General features: G+C 45.9%; 2 protein-coding genes across 2 annotated transcripts; both read left to right on the top strand.

Annotated features, from left to right (window-relative positions):
• The first annotated feature begins 441 nt into the window (after nucleotides 1-441).
• dram2b (DNA-damage regulated autophagy modulator 2b) lies at nucleotides 442-5,138 on the top strand. Its single transcript, XM_068315372.1, has 9 exons — nucleotides 442-809; nucleotides 1,021-1,076; nucleotides 1,594-1,738; nucleotides 1,815-1,882; nucleotides 1,992-2,134; nucleotides 2,216-2,393; nucleotides 2,503-2,585; nucleotides 3,175-3,267; nucleotides 4,530-5,138. The coding sequence occupies exons 3-9, from the start codon at nucleotides 1,608-1,610 to the stop codon at nucleotides 4,662-4,664; spliced, it is 831 nt and encodes a 276-aa protein (XP_068171473.1). The 5' UTR covers nucleotides 442-809; nucleotides 1,021-1,076; nucleotides 1,594-1,607; the 3' UTR covers nucleotides 4,665-5,138.
• A 4,755-nt stretch (nucleotides 5,139-9,893) lies between these two features.
• Nucleotides 9,894-18,430, top strand: nfs1 (NFS1 cysteine desulfurase). Its single transcript, XM_068316289.1, has 13 exons — nucleotides 9,894-10,217; nucleotides 11,518-11,591; nucleotides 11,680-11,796; nucleotides 11,887-11,970; nucleotides 13,616-13,768; nucleotides 13,859-13,952; nucleotides 14,054-14,188; nucleotides 14,316-14,473; nucleotides 14,574-14,679; nucleotides 16,009-16,090; nucleotides 16,385-16,468; nucleotides 16,714-16,803; nucleotides 17,471-18,430. Exons 1-13 carry the CDS (start codon nucleotides 10,112-10,114, stop codon nucleotides 17,532-17,534), a joined length of 1,347 nt encoding a protein of 448 aa, XP_068172390.1. The 5' UTR covers nucleotides 9,894-10,111; the 3' UTR covers nucleotides 17,535-18,430.
• The last annotated feature ends 749 nt before the right edge of the window (nucleotides 18,431-19,179 follow it).

The following is a 19,179-nucleotide window of genomic DNA, read 5'->3' as shown; positions in this document are numbered from 1 at the left end:
ATGAATGAAGTTGAAAGTTGTCCTTAATGAGTCACTCGAGATGCTTGCCTCGGTCACATGACTACCTTCTTAAAGGGGCCACTAACAGAATACCGCTAAACTGAAACTCCCAAGCTAGCAGAACCGTCAAGAAACAAACGGTGTGACGTTACGAGGACGTTGCTAATAAAGTTGATACAAACTGGATTCACGTTTATTATCACATACAGTGATCCGTCGTTACTCGCAGTTAAAGCGTTCCAGGAGCACCCGTGAAAAACAAAATTCCGCAATATAGTGAACTATTGTTTGCGATAATTAAAACGTTTCTGAACCCCCCCCCCATACTGATATTAAACCACCTTCTATCTGTGTTACCTTTAAAACACACTGATAGACTGTTTAAAGCACTTTTGTGTCTCACGGAAGTCAGAGACTGACGGAACGTAAAACACTTCTGGATGCCGACAGCCAATAGAATGTGCGTACAGTATCACATGACTGCCTTCCGATGGGTACAAAACTTGAAATTTGACCTTGACCCAGTTTTCTTAAGGTCACGGTCATCACCTGAGTCATGTGCTTTTTGTTTCATCTTTCTGTCTGAAGGTTGTTGGTGGACGGACGGCTTCACGTCCTGCCGGGCTCTCCTGCCAGACAGTACTCAGGGATGACGGAAACACATGAGGCTTGTTTACGTGCGCATGCGCACTTCACTGTGAGCGGAACTGGGGGGAGTTGAGCTTTAACGAAGCGCACGAGCCCGGAAGTCCAGCAGCAGACCGGGGTTTGATCCGACAGGACGATGGAGGCTGGGAAACAGGAGTAACGTGAGTGTGTGTGTGTGTGTGTGTGTGTGTGTGTGTGTGTGTGTGTGTGTGTGTCCTAACCCTTTCACATAGATGTCTGATGATGTCGATAAGTATCTCAGTATTCTGACCAGTTCTGAACGGATAATGTCTCCGTGAAGTCACGTGGTTTGTGGGGTCACGCGGTCTGTTCTGGTCCAATCACGAGGTTAGTTTCTGTTTCACTTCTCAGGAGACGGAACCAGAAAACCCGCGAAATTCCCGAGTTTCCTGTTGGCTGTTGTTCCGGTAAAAAGACAGTCCTTCCTGTTTGTGTGTGAGGCTTCATATAGAGTTTATACAGTGTGTGTGTGTGTGTGTGTGTGTGTGTGTGTGTGTGTGTGTGTGTGTGTGTGTGTGTGTGTGTGTGTGGTTATAAAGCTATGTGTGTGTGTCTGTGTGTGTGTGTGTGTGTGTGTGTAAACAAACTGTTTGTTTATGTATTTGTGTCACTGTGCGTCTGTGGTTATAAAGCTGTGTGTGTGTGTGTGTGTGTGTGTGGTTATAAAGCTACATGTGTGTCACTGTGTGTGTGTGTGTGTGTGTGTGTGTGTGTGTGTGTGTGTGTGGTTATAAAGCTCCATGTGTGTCACTGTGTGTTATAAAGCTGTGTGTGTGGTTATAAAGCTCCATGTGTGTCACTGTGTGTGTGTGTGTGTGTGTGTGTGTGTGTGTGTGTGTGGTTATAAAGCTATGTGTGTGTCACTGTGTGTTGTTATAAAGCTGTGTGTGTGGTTATAAAGCTCCATGTGTGTGTCGTTTGCAGGACACACACACACCATGTGGTGGTTCCAGCGGGGGCTGTGCTTCCTGCCGGTGTCGCTGGTCATCTGGACGACGGCGTCCTTCGTGTTCGCTTACATCACAGCGGTGGTGCTGAGGCACGTGGACCCTCTGGTGCCTTACATCAGGTCTGAGCACACACACACACCACACACACACACACACACAGGTGAGAACTGATGATGGTTGTGTTGTGTGTTGCAGCGACACAGGAACGATGGCACCAGAGAGGTGTGTGTTCGGGATCATGCTGGATGTATCAGCCTTTTTAGGTAAAACACACACACTCTCACACACACTGACAACAAAATATCGTAATTAATACAGTTTATGCAGTTAAAAAATCTTTTACTGTGTGTGTGTGTGTGTGTGTGTGTGTAGGTATGGCTACCACGTACGTGCGTTACAAACAGGTGGAGGCTCTGATGGTGGAGCCTAAGCTCCGCCTCCACAGACTCAACCTGTCGGGGCTGATGCTGGGCGTGGTCAGCTCCTTTGGGATGTGTGTCGTCGCCAACTTCCAGGTGAGTGCTGCTGGTCCAGGATCAGTGTGTGTGTTAAATGTGTCACAGTGAACACGTGTGTGTGTGTGTGTGTCTGAGCAGAAGACCACGCTGTTCTCCTTGCACCTGGTGGGGGCGGTGCTGACCTTTGGGGTGGGGTTCCTCTACATCCTGGTCCAGACGCTGGTGTCTTTCTACATGCAGCCTCACGTCCACAGCAGGACCGCCTACCGGGTCCGCCTCTGCGTCGCGGTCTGGACGCTCTGCAGCGCCGTCAGCAGCATCCTTTAATGAAGCTACAGCAGGAAGTAGACGGGGACGGGGGGCGTGTCCTCTGGGTTACTCAGATCACCATCGGACACAAGCGAACCTTAACCGAGTCCTGTCAGTGTTCATATCCTCAGTCGTGATGTACAGCAGCCTGCCGGGGGTGGACGTGGCCCAAAAGCTGCACTGGACTCCTGGGGAGACGGTCAGTCCCCGTTCTTCTGCTCTAGAGCACAAATAAACCGTCAAGCTCTACCGACTCAAAAACATAGAAGCAGCTTCACCACGAGTCACGGCATCTGGAGTCACGGCGTCTGGAGTCACGGCGTTCAGCAGGAAAAAAAAAATCAAGTTTACGTCATTTTACTCCAACGTAACGCCTGCAGACACAAATATCAGAATCATTAAATCACTAGTAAACCATGAAAACACATAATATCGTGTTACTGAACAGTTCATCAGAATAAAACATTAACATCATATTATTAGCCCGTAGCAACCCCCGTGACCCACGATGAGGAAGAAACAGCTGAAGACGAGATGTCGACAGGTTTTTTTTCTTTTCTATACTAAATTAAAAAATATAATTTAATTGTCAGCTTTAGATAGATTCATATTAACCAAATATTAACAACAATAATATTTGTTTATGTTATAGTTATCTATAGTTTAACGACTTAATTCACCTCACGTCTCCTGGAACCGTTACTGTCGTTAACGGGGGTTTAGCTGAACGTGTTTCTGTTTTAGGTTATTCTTCATGGTTCCAACTTGGGGGTGTTTGTGTGTTTCAGGGCTACACTGCTCACATCATCAGCACCGTGTCTGAATGGTCCCTGGCCCTGTCCTTCATCAGCTTCTTCCTCACCTACATCAGAGACTTTCAGGTACCGTGCTGCTCTCACACTGGTCAGGTTCTTGTCTGGAGCACTGATAGAACATGAATACTTGTGTGTACCGTATTTTCCGCACTATAAGGCGCACCTAAAAGCCTAAAATTTTCTCATAATCCCGTAGTGCGCCTTATAATCCGGTGCGTCTTATATATGGATTAATATTCATATTAATATTGGTTAAAAACATGATCGCTGAAAAAAAGCCTGCAGTCTGGCCACCAGTCGTGCCGCACTCCGCCACCAGGGGGCCCCCTCACAAGGCACACGGGCCCACGCCCCCTAACAACGGTAGTCAAGGGGCGTCACCGAAGTCCCGGCTCTGACTGAGCTGCTGTCAGACGGTAGAGCAGACTGTAGGAGCACCGGTGGTTACGTAGAAAAACATGAGGAACTTTCAACAATTCTATGAATAAAGTCTGACTGACTGACTGATCTCAGTATTTCTAACTATTTGGCGTCAGAAATAACCCACTTTAAACTGAATTGGTCTAAAAACCCCATTGTGCTGTCATCTGGAATCTAGTGACGGTCCATTCTATTAGTCTGTGGAAACACACGGAGAAACTGGACTAAAGGTGAATAAAGACCCTCAGAGATGAACTTACAGCCTTTTCTGAAATATAAAGAGCAGTCACTGCTGGACAAAGGTGTCTGGTGTGCTTTATTGATTTACAAATGTAGTTGATAGATCTGGGGGGGGCGGCGGAGGGTCGATCGAAACAATATTTAATTAATAAACGAAGACGAACATCGGAGCTTAAATATCTGCTTCGAACTCCAGATCATGAAATAATCCGCTCTGTTGGCACTGACTGCACTCGTAATGAATTTAACCAGTTTCTAATGTCAGGTTTTTTAGTATGCGTGTTGACTTCTTTCTAAGATGGTAAAGTGATCAAGTGATCAGGTTTCCTTGATGAGGCTCAGAATGGATTATTGACAGAACAATAGGGGCCATTCAAAGGTAGTCAGGAAGTCATGAACGCAATCATGACTGTCTGAGCAGCGCGGCTCCATATAGTGGACGGATTGCGTAACTACAGCTGCTGCAGTTTATCAAATACATTTTATTTTATATTGTGTGCGCCTTATAATCCGGTGTACCTTATATGTGAAATAAATGATAAAACAAACAAATTATTGAGGGTGCGCCTTATAGTCCAGTGCGCCTTATAGTGCGGAGATCCTGTATTCATGAATACATGTGTGTATTCGTGTGTAACTTTGTGTTCCTGGTTTGTATTTGCATGAAGAAAATCAACTTGCGAGTGGAAACGGATCTGGCGAGCAGCCACCTGTACGACTGTCCACACAACGAAGCTGCAGCGCCGCGTCACGGGGATCCTGAAGCCTCCGAGTCGTCTCCACTGCTGGCAGGAAAACCATGACCGTGCAAAAAAAAACCCTAACACCTGCTTTTATAACATTAAATGTTTTCTAATCTTGTTTGAAGGAATTTTATAAGGACAGTCTTGAAACTGGTGTGGTGGCTCTCAAAAGGTCAGAGGTCATGCTCTGGCGTTCTGGGATAGGGACGGGAATTTCATTTTTTGCTGTAATTTGGTTGAACTGACCTTTAACCCAAACCTTTCTTTGCACTCTTATTTTGAAACTCCTTGATCTAATTTGTCCACTTCAGGGCTGTTTTAAAGTACTCCATTGTTTTATGCTCAGTTTTGAATGATATCTTCCCGCTTATGTCCGTAAAGCTAACGGGGGTCATGTGATGTACATCCATACAACAGTTCTTCACATCTAACACTATAGTTCAGTTACTACACATTTGTTACCATGTAACAACTAAATAAATAAATACTTCCTATAACTGTGTGATTTATTACATCCCACTTCAAAGCGGTGATGTATTGTAATTATCAGTGTTCGTCCGTTAGTCCACTAAATATCTTCACAACCGTTGCAGATAGAAAGATGACACAAAAACCACATGACTCAGGCAGCAAAGGGGATGAAATGAGATGATGACCTTGAGAAAACTAGGTCAAGGTCAAATTCCAACTTTTGTACACTCAGGAACCGGATAAGATGGGAAGACGAGAGACAAGGCCAGTGTGAGTAAGACACTGGTGTGTGTGTGTGTGTGTGTGTCGGAGGCGTAGCATGATGGGTACACCCAGACTTCACCCAGGTTAATGGAATCAAGTTGGACTAGAGTTACCGTAGATGGAGGTGTAAATCGAAAAGAGTAAATCGGCATATGCACATTACAAAAACAGCTGACAAGAAGGATATTCAAAAACATGAATGATCCTACGTTATAAAAGAACCGAAAACTAGAATCATCCGGGCTTTCACCAGGGCTATGGTCATCACCACCTGCATCTCGTCCTGCACGAACCCAGTTGAAGTTCTGTTGAGGGCCTGGGTCAGTGTCAGGGGTCAGCAGCCTCGGTTGCCATGGGTAACCACTGTGCCAGTAAAAAAACATCAAAGTCTCCTGTGATATATAGTGGATTCATTAGAGTGAAATAAAGGACAGAGACTAGAGAATTACTGCAAACCTTTGCTCTACCTATCACGTTACAGTCTGCTGCTGAGGAAACGACCCAGAACCACTGCCCCCACATCAGAAATGTAGTCAGCAGCGTCACACATTATCTGGACAGATCTTAGTTTATCTATGATGCAATTTCTAACATGTTCAAACAGTCAGTCTACATGTACCTGCACATTTTTGTTGTGACTGGACTTCCTGTTCACATCATCAGCCTCATTATATAAGGGAGCCTTGATGGGATTGTAAAAGTTGCGTTACTTCCCTTTGTGAAACCAAAACCCGCGTTTTCCCTGATTTCAGGCTTAACTTACCCAGGGTTTAACTAAACCTGCTTTGTGAAACGTACCCCTAGTCACACCAAATTCTCTGAAGGTATGAGTGTTTTCTTTCATGTGGCCCAGCAATGAGCTGGCGTCTCATCTGGGATGTATCCTGCTTCTCGCCCATAAACAGCAGGGATAGACTCCAGCAGATTCACGACTCACAAGGTGGGTGCGTGCGACGGGTGGATGGATGTACCGTTTCTATGCAGGGAAAACAAAACCCGAACTCACGTGATCCTACGTGAAGAATTGACTGCCCCCTAAATCTAATAACAGCTTGTCCACCCTGAGCAGCAACAACGGCAAGCAAGTGGTCACGATAACTTGTACAACACTGGGACTTTAATCACGCCCCCCCGTCCTCCACTCTGCCCACCTTCACCCAGTATGTTACTTGTTTCACCAGAGACAGTAAAATACTGGACCTGTGCTATGCCAACACCAAGGAGGCATACGTATCATCACCCCTCCCCCCCCTGGGAAGAGCAGACCACAACCTGGTTCATCTCCTGCCCGTCTACAAGCCTCTTGTGGAAAGGCAACCAGCTGTGTCCCGCACTGTGAGGAGATGGTCCGACGAGGCAGAAGATGCTTTGAAGGACTGTTTCCACAGAACAGAGTGGGATTTATTCTGTGACTCTCATGGGGAGGACATTGACGGTCTCACAAACACCGTCACAGATTACATTAACTTCTGTGTGGATAACACCGTACCCACCAGGACCGTACGGTGTTATCCCAACAACAAACCCTGGATCACCCCGGACATTAAGGTCCTTCTTAAGGAGAAGAAAAGGGCCTTTAAGTCTGGAAACAAGGACGAGCTGAAGGCTGTCCAGAGGGAGCTGAGGAGGAAAATCAGAGAGGGGAAGAACATGTACAGGAGGAAGATGGAGGACCAGCTGCAGCAGAATAACGTCAGCGAGGTGTGGAGGGGCCTGAAGACCATCTCAGGCCATAAAGGACCCGACCGCCAGGTCACTGGGGACCAGAAGTGGGCAGATGACCTAAACAAATTTTTCAATAGATTCGATCAGGCATCCACGCCCCCCTGCCCCTGCCCCTCTCCAACACCACCACAGCTCCTCCCCCTCCCCCTCTACAACGATCAGCTCACGGCCACCCCCGACTGCTCAGGTCATATTACAACCACCCCCTACAGTTCACCTCTTCAACCCACCCCCCTCACCCACACCCCCCAGCACACAGTCCCCCTGCTCCACCCTGTCCCTCACTGAGTCCCAGGTGAGAAACCAGCTCCGGAGGATCAAGACGAGGAAGGCTGCGGGTCCAGACGGCATCAGCTCCAGGCTCCTGAAATCCTGCGCAGACCAGCTGTGTGGGATTGTTGGACACATGTTCAACATGAGCCTGAAGCTGGGAAGGGTTCCACAGCTGTGGAAAACGTCCTGCTTGGTTCCCGTGCCCAAGATCCCGCATCCCAAGGACCTAAACAGTTACAGGCCGGTGGCACTAACGTCTCACCTGATGAAGACCCTGGAGCGTTTGGTCCTCTGTCATCTCCGCCCCCTGGTGAGCCCATCACTGGACCCACTCCAGTTTGCTTACCAGCCTGCCATCGGGGTGGATGACGCCGTCATTTTCCTCCTAGACCGAGCACTGTCCCACTTGGAGAGGCCTGGGAGCACTGTGAGAATCTTGTTTTTTGATTTCTCCAGTGCTTTCAATACGATACAACCAGCACTGTTGAGGGACAAACTGGAGATCACTGGGCTGGACCACCACCTTACGGACTGGATATTGGACTATTTGACCAATCGTCTGCAGTTCGTGAGGACCCGGGACTGTGTGTCGAACACAGTTGTCTGCAGCACAGGGGCACCTCAGGGAACGGTTCTGGCTCCGTTCCTGTTCACCCTGTATACTGCAGACTTTTCCTACAACTCCCCCACATGTCACCTGCAGAAGTTCTCTGACGACTCTGCAATCGTCGGCCTCATCACCGATGGGGACGATAGAGAGTACAGAGAACTGACCCAGGACTTTGTGGACTGGTGCCAGCGGAACCGCCTCCAGATCAACGCGGGTAAAACCAAGGAGCTGGTGGTGGATTTCCGCAGGCGATCACGCTGCCCGGTTACACCGGTGAAGATCCAGGGTACGGACATTGAGGTGGTGTCCTCGTACAAGTACCTGGGTGTTCACCTCAACAATAAACTGGACTGGAGCACCAACAGTCACTCACTTTATAAAAAGGGTCAGAGCAGACTCTATCTGCTCAGGAGGCTGAGGTCTTTTGGAGTGCGGGGGTCACTCCTAAAGACCTTTTATGACACGGTTGTAGCCTCAGCTATTTTTCATGGGGTGGTCTGCTGGGGCAGCAGCATCACTGCGGCCGACAGGAAGAGACTGGACAGGCTGATTAAGAAGGCGGGTTCTGTCCTAGGATGCTCCCTGGACTCAGTGGGGGTGGTGGTGGAGAGGAGGATGACAAACAAGCTGTCATCAATGATGAAGAACCACTCCCACCCTCTACAGGGCACACTGACATCACTGGAGAGCTCCTTCAGCGATAGGTTGCTTCACCCGAGATGCGTGAGGGAACGCTATCGCAGGTCCTTCCTGCCCACGGCTGTCAGACTGTACAACCAGCCGTCCTCCCAGCAGACCACTCAAAGAACTCAGGGAACTACAACAACTCACCAAACTCAAAGAACACAACGTTCTAACTCCGGATGAGCAGTGTAAAAACCAGCCTGTAGTGTATATTCTTCTTTTTTTTGGTGTGTAAATATAATGTACATTCGGATAATATGATATATGTTAATATGTTTCCAATATGTGAATATGTAAATTTCATATGTTGCAGATGTTAATATGTATGTATATTATTTAACTATTTATGTTTGACCCCCCCCCCCGCTGCCACGATCGCACAAATTTCCCCACTGTGGGACAATAAAGGTCTTTTATCTTATCTTTATCTTATCTAACACTGTGGAGGTATTTTAGCTCACCTTTCCTTGTAGAATTGTTGTAATTCCACTACATTCGATGAATTTTGAGCATAAACACCCTTTTTAAAGGTGATGCTAGAGCAACTCAATAGGATTCAGGTCAGGACTTTGATGAGGCCATGTAGTCCGAAGTCATCATTTTGTTCTTCTTCAGCCATTTAGAGGTGGACATATTAAAGATTGAAAAGATTAAATCCACTTTATTTGTCCACACAATGGGGAATTATGTTTTCCACTCCAGTTTTTTGTACATGCATATACTGTATATATATTATATATATATATATATATATATATATATGTGTTAGTCAGAGTACACACAACAACATCGTTTGATCTGAATTTATCATTAACATTAAAAAAAAAACCTTCCAACGAAAGCTGTTGTGTTTTTAACTAAATCTCACAGGATGTTGAGGAGACGTTTCGAAACTCCTGGACGTAATTAATCACAGGGGAGAGAAATACCGAGGCCACGTGACACAGAACGAACGTTCTAAACCAATGACAAAGCGTGGTGTCCCTGCGAAACCCCGCCCCTCTCGTGGTGTCTTGTGAAACAGTGAGACAGCGGAAAGTCTGCGAATGTAAAGCTGTACGTGTTTACAGGATCAGCGGACCTAAAGGACCTCAATAAACCAAACAAAAAGCGTGTTTTTAGCACATTATATTCATTTAAGTTCAAATAATATACTTCCGACTGTCAAAAAATTAACAAAGTGATTTAAAGTGCTAAAAACCTCTCCCTCGTATTTAAGTGCATTTTACTTTGAAAGGACTTGGCGGAAGTGGTGTTTGTAAACACGCCTGTTTAAAAATCATCCCGTTCAGCCTCTGACGTTCAACCTCAAAGCAAACCGAGCGAGTCTCACGTCTGCGGTGGTTCGTGGAGTCACCGTCCGTCTTGACCCTCACTTCACCCCCGGGATCCGGCAGGTCCACCCGGTTCACCGGTATTCAGGTCCGCTCAGCGTGCTGTTGGACGTCAGCGGGTCTCCCGGCGGAACCAGCCCGTCCAGATGTTTTCCCCAGCCAGAACCGCGTGCACCCGGCTGTCAAGGCCGGGCTTGTGGAGCCCTGTCCGCCTGGCCTCTGCGCAGACAGCCGCCGCCGACATCCAGACAGGTACCGGAGCAGCTAGCATGAAGCTACCGCGACAGTGGCGCAGTTTCACATGAGCTTTAATTAAATTAAGAACGGAATGTTTTCACCTCAGTAACTAACTAGAGATCAGCTTCAGAAGGGCTGAGGGGACAGTAAAAAACCGTTTTTATTCAGGCATTATCCTCGGTCACACTTCAGGTGAAACGAATTAAGAATTAAAGTGGATGTGGATCAACGTGGGGGATAGAACTACTGCACACAATTAGTGCGTGTGTTGTTGTACAACCTCTTGTGTAACGCACACCAGTGTGTGTGTGTGTGTGTGTGTGTGTGTGTGTGTGTGTGTGTGTGTGTGAGATGTGGCGCAGTTATGATGAACCTACAACAGAAAGTCACCTGCTGATTGAATTATTGTTTTGTAGAACATTCACTTTTGTTCAGCCTGACTTCATGTTTTATAACATGAGTTGGACATTTCATTTTTAAATTAAAAAACAAAATAAAATTATATACTATACTGATCCCCGAAGGGAAATTAAGATCCATTTCATCATTATTCTTTTTTTTAAACTGGGTTTGGGATGGATATCAATAGTTTATTTTTTAATTTTAAATAGAATTTTAAAACGTTTTGCAACCCTAACCCTAACCCGTACACTCAGGTGTATACTGTATATATACTCATATTTTTTAATGTTTTAATATATGTAGATATATATTAAATATAGCTTATATATAATGTATGCTTATGTATGTGTATACACACACTTTTATATTACTGTACATATTCTTCCATAAACCCAGAGAGATTCAGTGCGTTACTAAATTATTTGTTTAAATCTCCAAATAAATCTTACATTTTATTAGATCGGCAGCCAATGTGACACCATCAAGGTTCAGTAGTTGTGTTTTGATTTTGTAATTGCACTCAAGGAGACAATCATTGACCTCCCAAGAAGACAAAGGAAAAGGTTCAGGATAACAGCAGGGTACAGGATGGTGGAGGTTTGGACCTGGTGTGATGTTAGACTTTTATTCCCTCATCTTTGTAATAAGTGTGTGTGGGTGATGTGTGTGACGTCACAAACAAGTCCACCACTGTGGTCGTTACTCCGCTAGAGGAAGAGACACCAGGCCACACAAAGGAGGGAGAAGCGTTTATTTCTCTCAAATATGATTTACGTACAAGACAGAGAAACCCTGCATGCAAAGATAACAGCAGGACAGTGCTTCTTGAGATTGGATTATAGATTAGATTATAGATTAGTGCTTCAATCTCGGGAGCATCGTGATCATTTCCTGCCTGTTCTTTACGGTGCAGAGATCAAGAAGAAAGACCTCGACAAAGATGAGCCCCGCCCCCTCTACATGGATTTCCAGGCTACCACACCCATGGTGAGCCCTCCCACCCATGCTGTCACGGTTACAGGCGTTACCATCTGATATCCGAGTGTTATGTGTGTATGTGTGTGTTGGCGTGTAGGATCCCCGTGTGCTGGATGCCATGTTGCCTTTCCAGGTGAACTACTATGGTAACCCTCACTCCAGAACTCACGCCTATGGCTGGGAGAGTGAGACCGCCATGGAGACGGCCAGGAAGGTAGAGACCCTCAGTTAGTTCACAAAGTGTGTGTGAAGTCATCTTCCTGTCTAGAAGGTAGTAACTGGTAGGCGTCTCGCCTCTGAGCAGCAGGTCGCTGATCTGATTGGAGCAGATCCCAGAGAGATCGTCTTCACCAGCGGCGCCACAGAGTCCAACAACATGTCTATCAAGGTCAGGTCACACCCGCCCTTCTGCGTGTGCTTTGACACCTTTAATGTAAAGTCGGGTGTTTCATTCAGACCCATCATGGCTCCTGTGTGATGCTCTGCACCTAAACACACGTTTACGTAACAACGGCTTGTTCTGAACAGCTCCTTTGACGCTGGCCCTCGGTAGAAAGCAGCCTTTGCAGTGAGTCAGCTGCTAGATAGTCCATGGTTAACTGTAACTGTGCAGCCTGACCCTGATCCTAATCCTAATTCTCTAAGTCTTCGTCTAAGACTTGGTCTAAGACTTGGTCTAAGTCTTGGTCTAAGTCTTGGTCTAAGTCTTGGTCTAAGTCGGGCGGCAGTGGCTCAGTGGTAAAGCGGGCGGTAGAGCGGGTCGTCCTATGATTTAAGATCGGCGGTTCGATTCCCGCTCCCGCCCCCCAAAAATACCCGGAGGTGAGCTAACAGTGGGAGGTGTCAGCTCATCTCCGGAGCACTGCCGAGGCACCCTTGAGCAAGGTGCCGTCCCCTTTACAAATTGCTCATTTGAGGCGCACCAAGAAGGAGCTGCCTGCCACTCTACCTCCCCTGCATGCCTACAGGCCCCTATGTGTGTGTGTGTGATACAGGGGCCTGTACTCACAAATATGTATGCATGCGTTTGTAATCAGTAGCTAGAGTGTGCTTTCTTAATTTCCCTTCGGGGATCAAACCAGTATATAAAATTTAAAAAAAAAAAAAAATTTAAAGTCTTGGTCTAAGTCTTGGTCTAAGTCTTGGTCTAAGTCTTGGTCTAAGTCTTGGTCTAAGTCTTGGTCTAAGTCTTGGTCTAAGTCTTGGTCTAAGTCTTGGTCTAAGTCTTGGTCTAAGTCTTGGTCTAAGTCTTGGTCTAAGTCTTGGTCTAAGTCTTGGTCTAAGTCTTGGTCTAAGTCTTGGTCTAAGTCTTGGTCTAAGTCTTGGTCTAAGTCTTGGTCTAAGTCTTGGTCTAAGTCTTGGTCTAAGTCTTGGTCTAAGTCTTGGTCTAAGTCTTGGTCTAAGTCTTGGTCTAAGTCTTGGTCTAAGTCTTGGTCTAAGTCTTGGTCTAAGTCTTGGTCTAAGTCTTGGTCTAAGTCTTGGTCTAAGTCTTGGTCTAAGTCTTGGTCTAAGTCTTGGTCTAAGTCTTGGTCTAAGTCTTGGTCTAAGTCTTGGTCTAAGTCTTGGTCTAAGTCTTGGTCTAAGTCTTGGTCTAAGTCTTGGTCTTAGACTTGGTCTTAGACTTGGTCTTAGACTTGGTCTTAGACTTGGTCTAAGACTTGGTCTAAGACTTGGTCTAAGACTTGGTCTAATCCATTACCATCACCCTAACCCTGACCCTCCCAGCGGAGTGAAAGCTGAAACAGAAGACTAACTGTAGAAGACTCCTGTAGGGCTGGAGCCACATGGTCCTTTTGTCTTTACTGTTGGCTAAGAGGTCCAGATATCTCCACACAGTGGTGCTTCCTTCACCTAGTATGTTATTAAGTGAAAGCCTTTTGTAGTGGTCAAATAAAGCCCTCCAGACATCAGAAGCTCATTGGTTCTGAGTCAGGCAATAATGAGAGAATAACCTTAAAGCCATTGAGTTCTCCTCACACTGAGGTTTCTGGAAAGTTTGGTAGTGGGCTAAGATGTTCCTGTGTCTCCTACAGGGTGTGGCTCGATTCTACCAGTCCAAGAAGCGGCACGTGATCACCACTCAGACAGAACACAAGTGTGTTCTAGACTCGTGTCGAGTCCTGGAGGCCGAGGGCTTCAGTGTCTCCTACCTGCCGGTCCAGAAGAACGGACTGCTGGACCTGGAGGTACACAGTTACCGCAGAGACCAGATGGAGGCGGAACGTTTGACTCGTTTACTGAGCGTTCAGACTGCATAAAACCGTGTGTGTTTTCAGGTTCTGGAGGCCGCCATCCGTCCTGACACCTCTCTGGTGTCGGTGATGACCGTTAACAACGAGATCGGAGTCAGACAGCCCATCAAAGAGATCGGTAACCAGAGCACGAGTCAGGTTCCTCGTGTGTGTGACACACACACACACACACACCCTAGGCCATTAAAGCCGAGAGGTCTGTTGTTTTCTTGTCCACAGGTCAGATGTGTCGCTCTAGAGGAGTGTTCCTTCACACCGACGCTGCTCAGGCCGTTGGAAAGATTCCCATCGATGTTCATGACTGGAAGATAGACCTGATGTCCATCAGCGGCCACAAGATATACGGTCCAAAAGGTTCGCTGTCGCACGAGCATCACCGTGCATTTACTTCCTGTTTTGACGTTTTCCCAGCCGCCCCCCCTCCTTCAGTTTGGTCTCCATGGATTTTGTAATAAATAAGGTTGTGTGTGTGTGTGTCCAGGTGTGGGAGCATTGTATGTGCGTCGCCGGCCCCGAGTGCGTCTGGAGCCGCTGCAGAATGGCGGCGGACAGGAGAGAGGTCTGCGCTCCGGCACCGTTCCCACCCCTCTAGCCGTCGGGCTGGGGGCCGCGTGCAGCATCGCTCAGCAGGAGATGGAGGTGAAAGAAGCCACACGCCCCCAGACTCAACCCTCACAAACATCTGTAAACATAGTGTGTTAACATGTGTGTGTGTGTGTGTGTGTGTTTGCATCCACAGTATGATCACGATAGAGTCTCCAAACTTGCTAATCGTCTGGTCCAGAAGATCACGTCTGGGCTTCCTGATGTTATCATGAATGGAGATCCAGAGCAACGCTACCCTGGTAAACACACACACACACACACACACACACACACACACACATGATTAAACTATGTTTTGAAGTACTATTGTATTGCTACTACAACTACTATTACTGCTACAGTAATCCCCCGCTTATTCGCACTTCAAGAAGCGTGACTTCACTACATCGTGGATTTCTAGTAGGTAGTCACATGATACCGTACATGCATTCTATTGGCTGACAGCATCCGGAAGTGCGCCATGTTCTGAAACTTACGGAACGCGGAGCACGTACAAGTGCTTTAAACAGTCTATGAAAGTGTAAAAAAAAAACTTTTAAAAAAAAACTGCCGCTATTACTTCTAATACAGCGGTACCTCTACTTATGAAATTAATTGGTTCTGGAAAGAATTTCGTAAGTAGAGACGTTTTCCATGCAAATGCCCTAATCCGTTCCAAGCCCCCCAAAATTCAGACATAAATGTTTAATAAAGCATAAAAATGCATCAAAACATGTAACAAATACATGTTAGGATTAGATTATTTCACAATAAATGAGAGTTGTTCACAATGTATAAAACAAAGAATAAAAAATAAAAATGACGGTCATTTACCTTTTAACTGCTGTCCTCATTGGTTTTTGCCCTCTTTGGTTCATGCCCTCTTGCCCCCCCATGAACAACAGAGTTAATTCCAGTCCTCCTTCTGAACTTCTCCAACCACCCACGTGACGCCTTAAACTCCTTCAACTTCCTTTTGTTTTAATAACATGGTGATTGTAGATGCATTACAGCCATATTCTTTGGAGAGATCAACCAAACGCATCCCTTTTTCAAGCTTTTCTATGATCTCTTGCTTTGTTTGTACGGACAAAAAATCTTTTCTTGGTCTTTTCTTTTCCTCTTTTCTCCGTCACGTTCTTGGGGTCAATAGTGAATACTCTAAAAGTTAATATATTTACGTAAAACTGTCAGAACACCTCATGGGTTGAGAGCAGAATGACGAGGACGCTGCATAGACACTTATCTAGCTCCACACAGAGGTCCCTCTTAGCCAATGGGATGCCAGGAAGATACTAGCCAATGACAGAGCAGCTATAAGAATGTTGCATTCAGGAACCTGTGGGAGCTGCGAGTATCAGCCCATACTGTAGTTTTACCTTTCGTAACTCGAAATTTCTTTCGTAACTAGAGGCAAAATCTTCCTGCTGAGAAGTTTCGTAAGTAGAGACATTCATAAGTAGAGATACCACTGTATTACTATTACTACTACTACTACTAGTACTATTACTACCTCTACCACCACATGGTTCTGACTTAACTCCTGTACTTCAGGACGATCACTCAGCCTTACTGTGTTTCCTTTGCAGGCTGTGTTAACCTGTCCTTTGCCTATGTGGAGGGAGAGAGTCTGTTGATGGCGCTGAAGGATGTTGCTCTGTCATCTGGGAGGTCAGACACACATGGTTTTTCTCTTGCCAGCCATCAGTTTGCTCACGTTCATGACTTTTACTCCTCGTATCTTCATCCGGATGTGTGTGGGTTCGGCTGTATCTATAGAGTTTTTTTCCAACATCAGGAGGGATAATTACCTTTCATGCTCCCTGTTTCGTTCCATCAAGAATGGCTTTGTGAAACATATAAAAGGAATAATCCACACGTGTTGAAGGATATACGTGGTGTGTTTTGTGAGCAGCTTTGTGAGAGTTTGAATGCTGATAGATGAGTGTTTGTGTGTTCCTTCAGTGCATGCACATCAGCGTCTCTGGAACCGTCTTACGTCCTCAGAGCTATCGGAGCAGATGAAGACCTGGCTCATTCGTCCATCAGGTACAGCCATGACCCCGATTGTAACCCGCTAACAATTCTTATTACAGTGTGGATAATTTAGTTTTATTGAACTCGTCATTTCATTTCAACAAAATTTACTCAGATTATACAATCAGGATGATAAAAAGAATTGAAGTCGTGTTAAGGTTTAGTCAAACAAAATAATTTAAATGACGGACGGCTCAGGTGAGAAGCACAGACAAAAACATGAAACATCTGTGTGTGCGTGTGTGTGTGTGTGTCAGGTTTGGCATTGGCAGGTTCACCACAGAAGAAGAGGTGGACTACACCGCAAACAAATGTATCCAGCAGGTTTCCAGACTCAGAGAGATGAGGTGAGGTTTCTGCTGTATTCTTCCTGTGATATTCTTTTGCACGTTTTATTCAGGTTTTCTGTTATTTATTTTAGCACCATATTGTCAACATACCAGCCTACCTCTGGTGCTGCATACACTCATCATCAGAAGTGTTTGCTCACAAATCCAAATGGTTGAATTCAGGCGTTCCAATCACTTCCTGGCTACAGGTGTATAAATCAATCCCCTAGACATCTAGCAATACTAGTAGTAGTTGTATTAGTAGTCATAGTAGTAGTACTAGCAGTAATAATAGTAGTAGTAGTAATATTGGTAGTAATAGTACTAGTAGTAGTAGTAACAATAATAATAGTACTGATGGAAGTAGTAATAGTGCAACACCTCCTGTAGAACGGTCAGACGTTCCAAAGACATTCCTAAACCTTGATGAAAGTCTTCCTAGAGCAGTGGAAGCTGTTCTGGAGGTAAAGGGTGGATCGACGTCAGATCAAATCCTACGGTTTAAGAACGGGATGACACTCGGGGTCGTAAGCGTGCGACGGCAGCAGAGTGACACGTTTGGTCGTGTGTACATTTATTCCTCATCGTCCTCCAATGGCTGTGATTGCGACATTGACAGCAGTACGAACCAATAACCTCTCTCTGTCTCTCTCTTCCTCTGTCTCTCTGTCTCTGTCTCTCTCAGTCCTCTGTGGGAGATGGTTCAAGAAGGCATTGATCTGAAGAGCATCAAGTGGTCACAGCATTAGAAAAGCCACCTCCTGGTACTTCCTGCCTGAAGAAATTAGTGACAAAGATGATCATGTCGACTCTCAGAGACTTCTGGGAATAGCTTTCCAGCTTTTTTTTCCTGCATACAAACACGCACAAACTTCCTGTCTGACTTGAAGTCTGTTTGTAGCTGTATCTTCTTTGTCCTTGTTGAAGCAGCTCTCATTGCTGTATCCAGAGATATTGGTCAGGGACTGACATATGGCAGATTCACCGACCATTAGTCGACCAACACGTTTCTGAAGTAAAATGCCTGCAGAAGGTGTGACATCAAGTGTGTGAGTTTGTCTCGGTGTCTCAGGACGTTCTCTGAAACGGGCTGTCTCCCCATCAGAGGTTACCATGGTGATCTAGTCCAATCAGATGAGCAAGTTGCATCGAAAGAAAAGACACTAATCGTAACCAAAAGCAGCAGGCCAACATTTATTTGGTTTTTTAATGATGATCCAGGTGTTTTTACTCGATTTACTTCCAATATTTCCTCCTCATACATTTTTGTTTTCCAAGTATTAAATAAACACGACTATCATGTGAGGGTAGCAGCAAGGCTTTGATTAGTTTGTTAGCCTGGACACATAACCAGACCGGTGCTCTGATCTGTCAGGTTCTAACTGTATTTGATGAGTGGGGCTCACATGTTGGTCTGAAGGTGTTGGTGATGTGAAGGGGATCCTGAAAGCTCAGTAACACCAGTCTGAAACTATCGTTTGGTCCATATCTTCACAATCTGGGAGCTTGTTTGAAGACTTGTCGTCTTCACTGTTTTGCTTCATTCAGCCTCTTCAGCTGATTATTATTGAACACCTGCATTTACTCTTTTACTGCGACACATTTTCCATCATTATCCAATAAAGTGCTGCACCATTAAGCAATAAACTGGTTTGTCTTGTTTTGTGTTTGAAGTTTGTATTAGTCAGGACTGTGGGCAGACCATTCCATCCTGTCCACTCCCAAACATTTAAGGTACTCTCTGATAAACCTCACCTGGGGGGGCGTGCATTGTCATCTTGGAGAATGGAGTTTGATCCTAGACTGGAGATACAGAATTATCACTGGTTGCAGAATCTCATCTCAATACCTCTCTGCATTGAGATGACCTCATTGCTTTTCCAGTGGGCAGATGCCCCCCAACACCATCACACTGCCTCCACCAAAGGGTGTTGCTCTGTCGGTGCAGCAATCAACAGCGTTCTCCACGTCTTCACTCCTCTTTGACCTTACTGCCGTATACAGAAACTGGACTCATCACTGAGCCTAATGCAGGCTCCAGTGCAGGTGTTGTCAGAATCAGTACCGATGGGCCTGATGGTGAAGGGTGACCAGGGCACGCTACCGGCAGCCCTATGGGACCAAAGGTTTACTGTATGCAGTCTGTTTTGGATTGTCTGAGCAAAGAGCCATCGGCCATATCGTTCTGCATACCTTGTTTGCAAATATGTTTTCTTGGGATGTTGTCATCTTGGGACACCCACTTTGAGGCCTGTCTCTGAAGTCCCGTTATATGGAACTTGGCCTTAAGTTTGGAGATGGTACTATGGCTCACTCCAAACAATACCGCAACTTGGTCATGTTGTACACCAGGTTGAAGTTGCCCTATTGTATGGGCTCTAGATCGGGGGTCTC

The sequence above is a fragment of the Antennarius striatus genome, chromosome 5, assembly GCF_040054535.1.
Source record: "Antennarius striatus isolate MH-2024 chromosome 5, ASM4005453v1, whole genome shotgun sequence".
Classification (NCBI taxonomy): Eukaryota; Metazoa; Chordata; class Actinopteri; order Lophiiformes; family Antennariidae; genus Antennarius; species Antennarius striatus.
Note: the sequence above shows the minus strand (reverse complement) of the source record. Positions and strands in the feature narration are given on the sequence as shown.

What these genes read in the sequence shown, in the direction of transcription:
- dram2b (XM_068315372.1), top strand. Translation starts at nt 1,608, where the DNA reads ATGTGGTGGTTCCAGCGGGGGCTGTGCTTCCTGCCGGTGTCGCTGGTC. An exon ending in GGATGTATCAGCCTTTTTAG is followed by an intron (nt 1,883 to 1,991) that starts GTAAAACACACA and finishes GTGTGTGTGTAG; the next exon opens with GTATGGCTACCACGTACGTG. An exon ending in GTGTCGTCGCCAACTTCCAG is followed by an intron (nt 2,135 to 2,215) that starts GTGAGTGCTGCT and finishes GTGTCTGAGCAG; the next exon opens with AAGACCACGCTGTTCTCCTT.
- nfs1 (XM_068316289.1), top strand. Translation starts at nt 10,112, where the DNA reads ATGTTTTCCCCAGCCAGAACCGCGTGCACCCGGCTGTCAAGGCCGGGC. An exon ending in CAAGATATACGGTCCAAAAG is followed by an intron (nt 14,189 to 14,315) that starts GTTCGCTGTCGC and finishes GTGTGTGTCCAG; the next exon opens with GTGTGGGAGCATTGTATGTG. An exon ending in TCCAGAGCAACGCTACCCTG is followed by an intron (nt 14,680 to 16,008) that starts GTAAACACACAC and finishes TTTCCTTTGCAG; the next exon opens with GCTGTGTTAACCTGTCCTTT.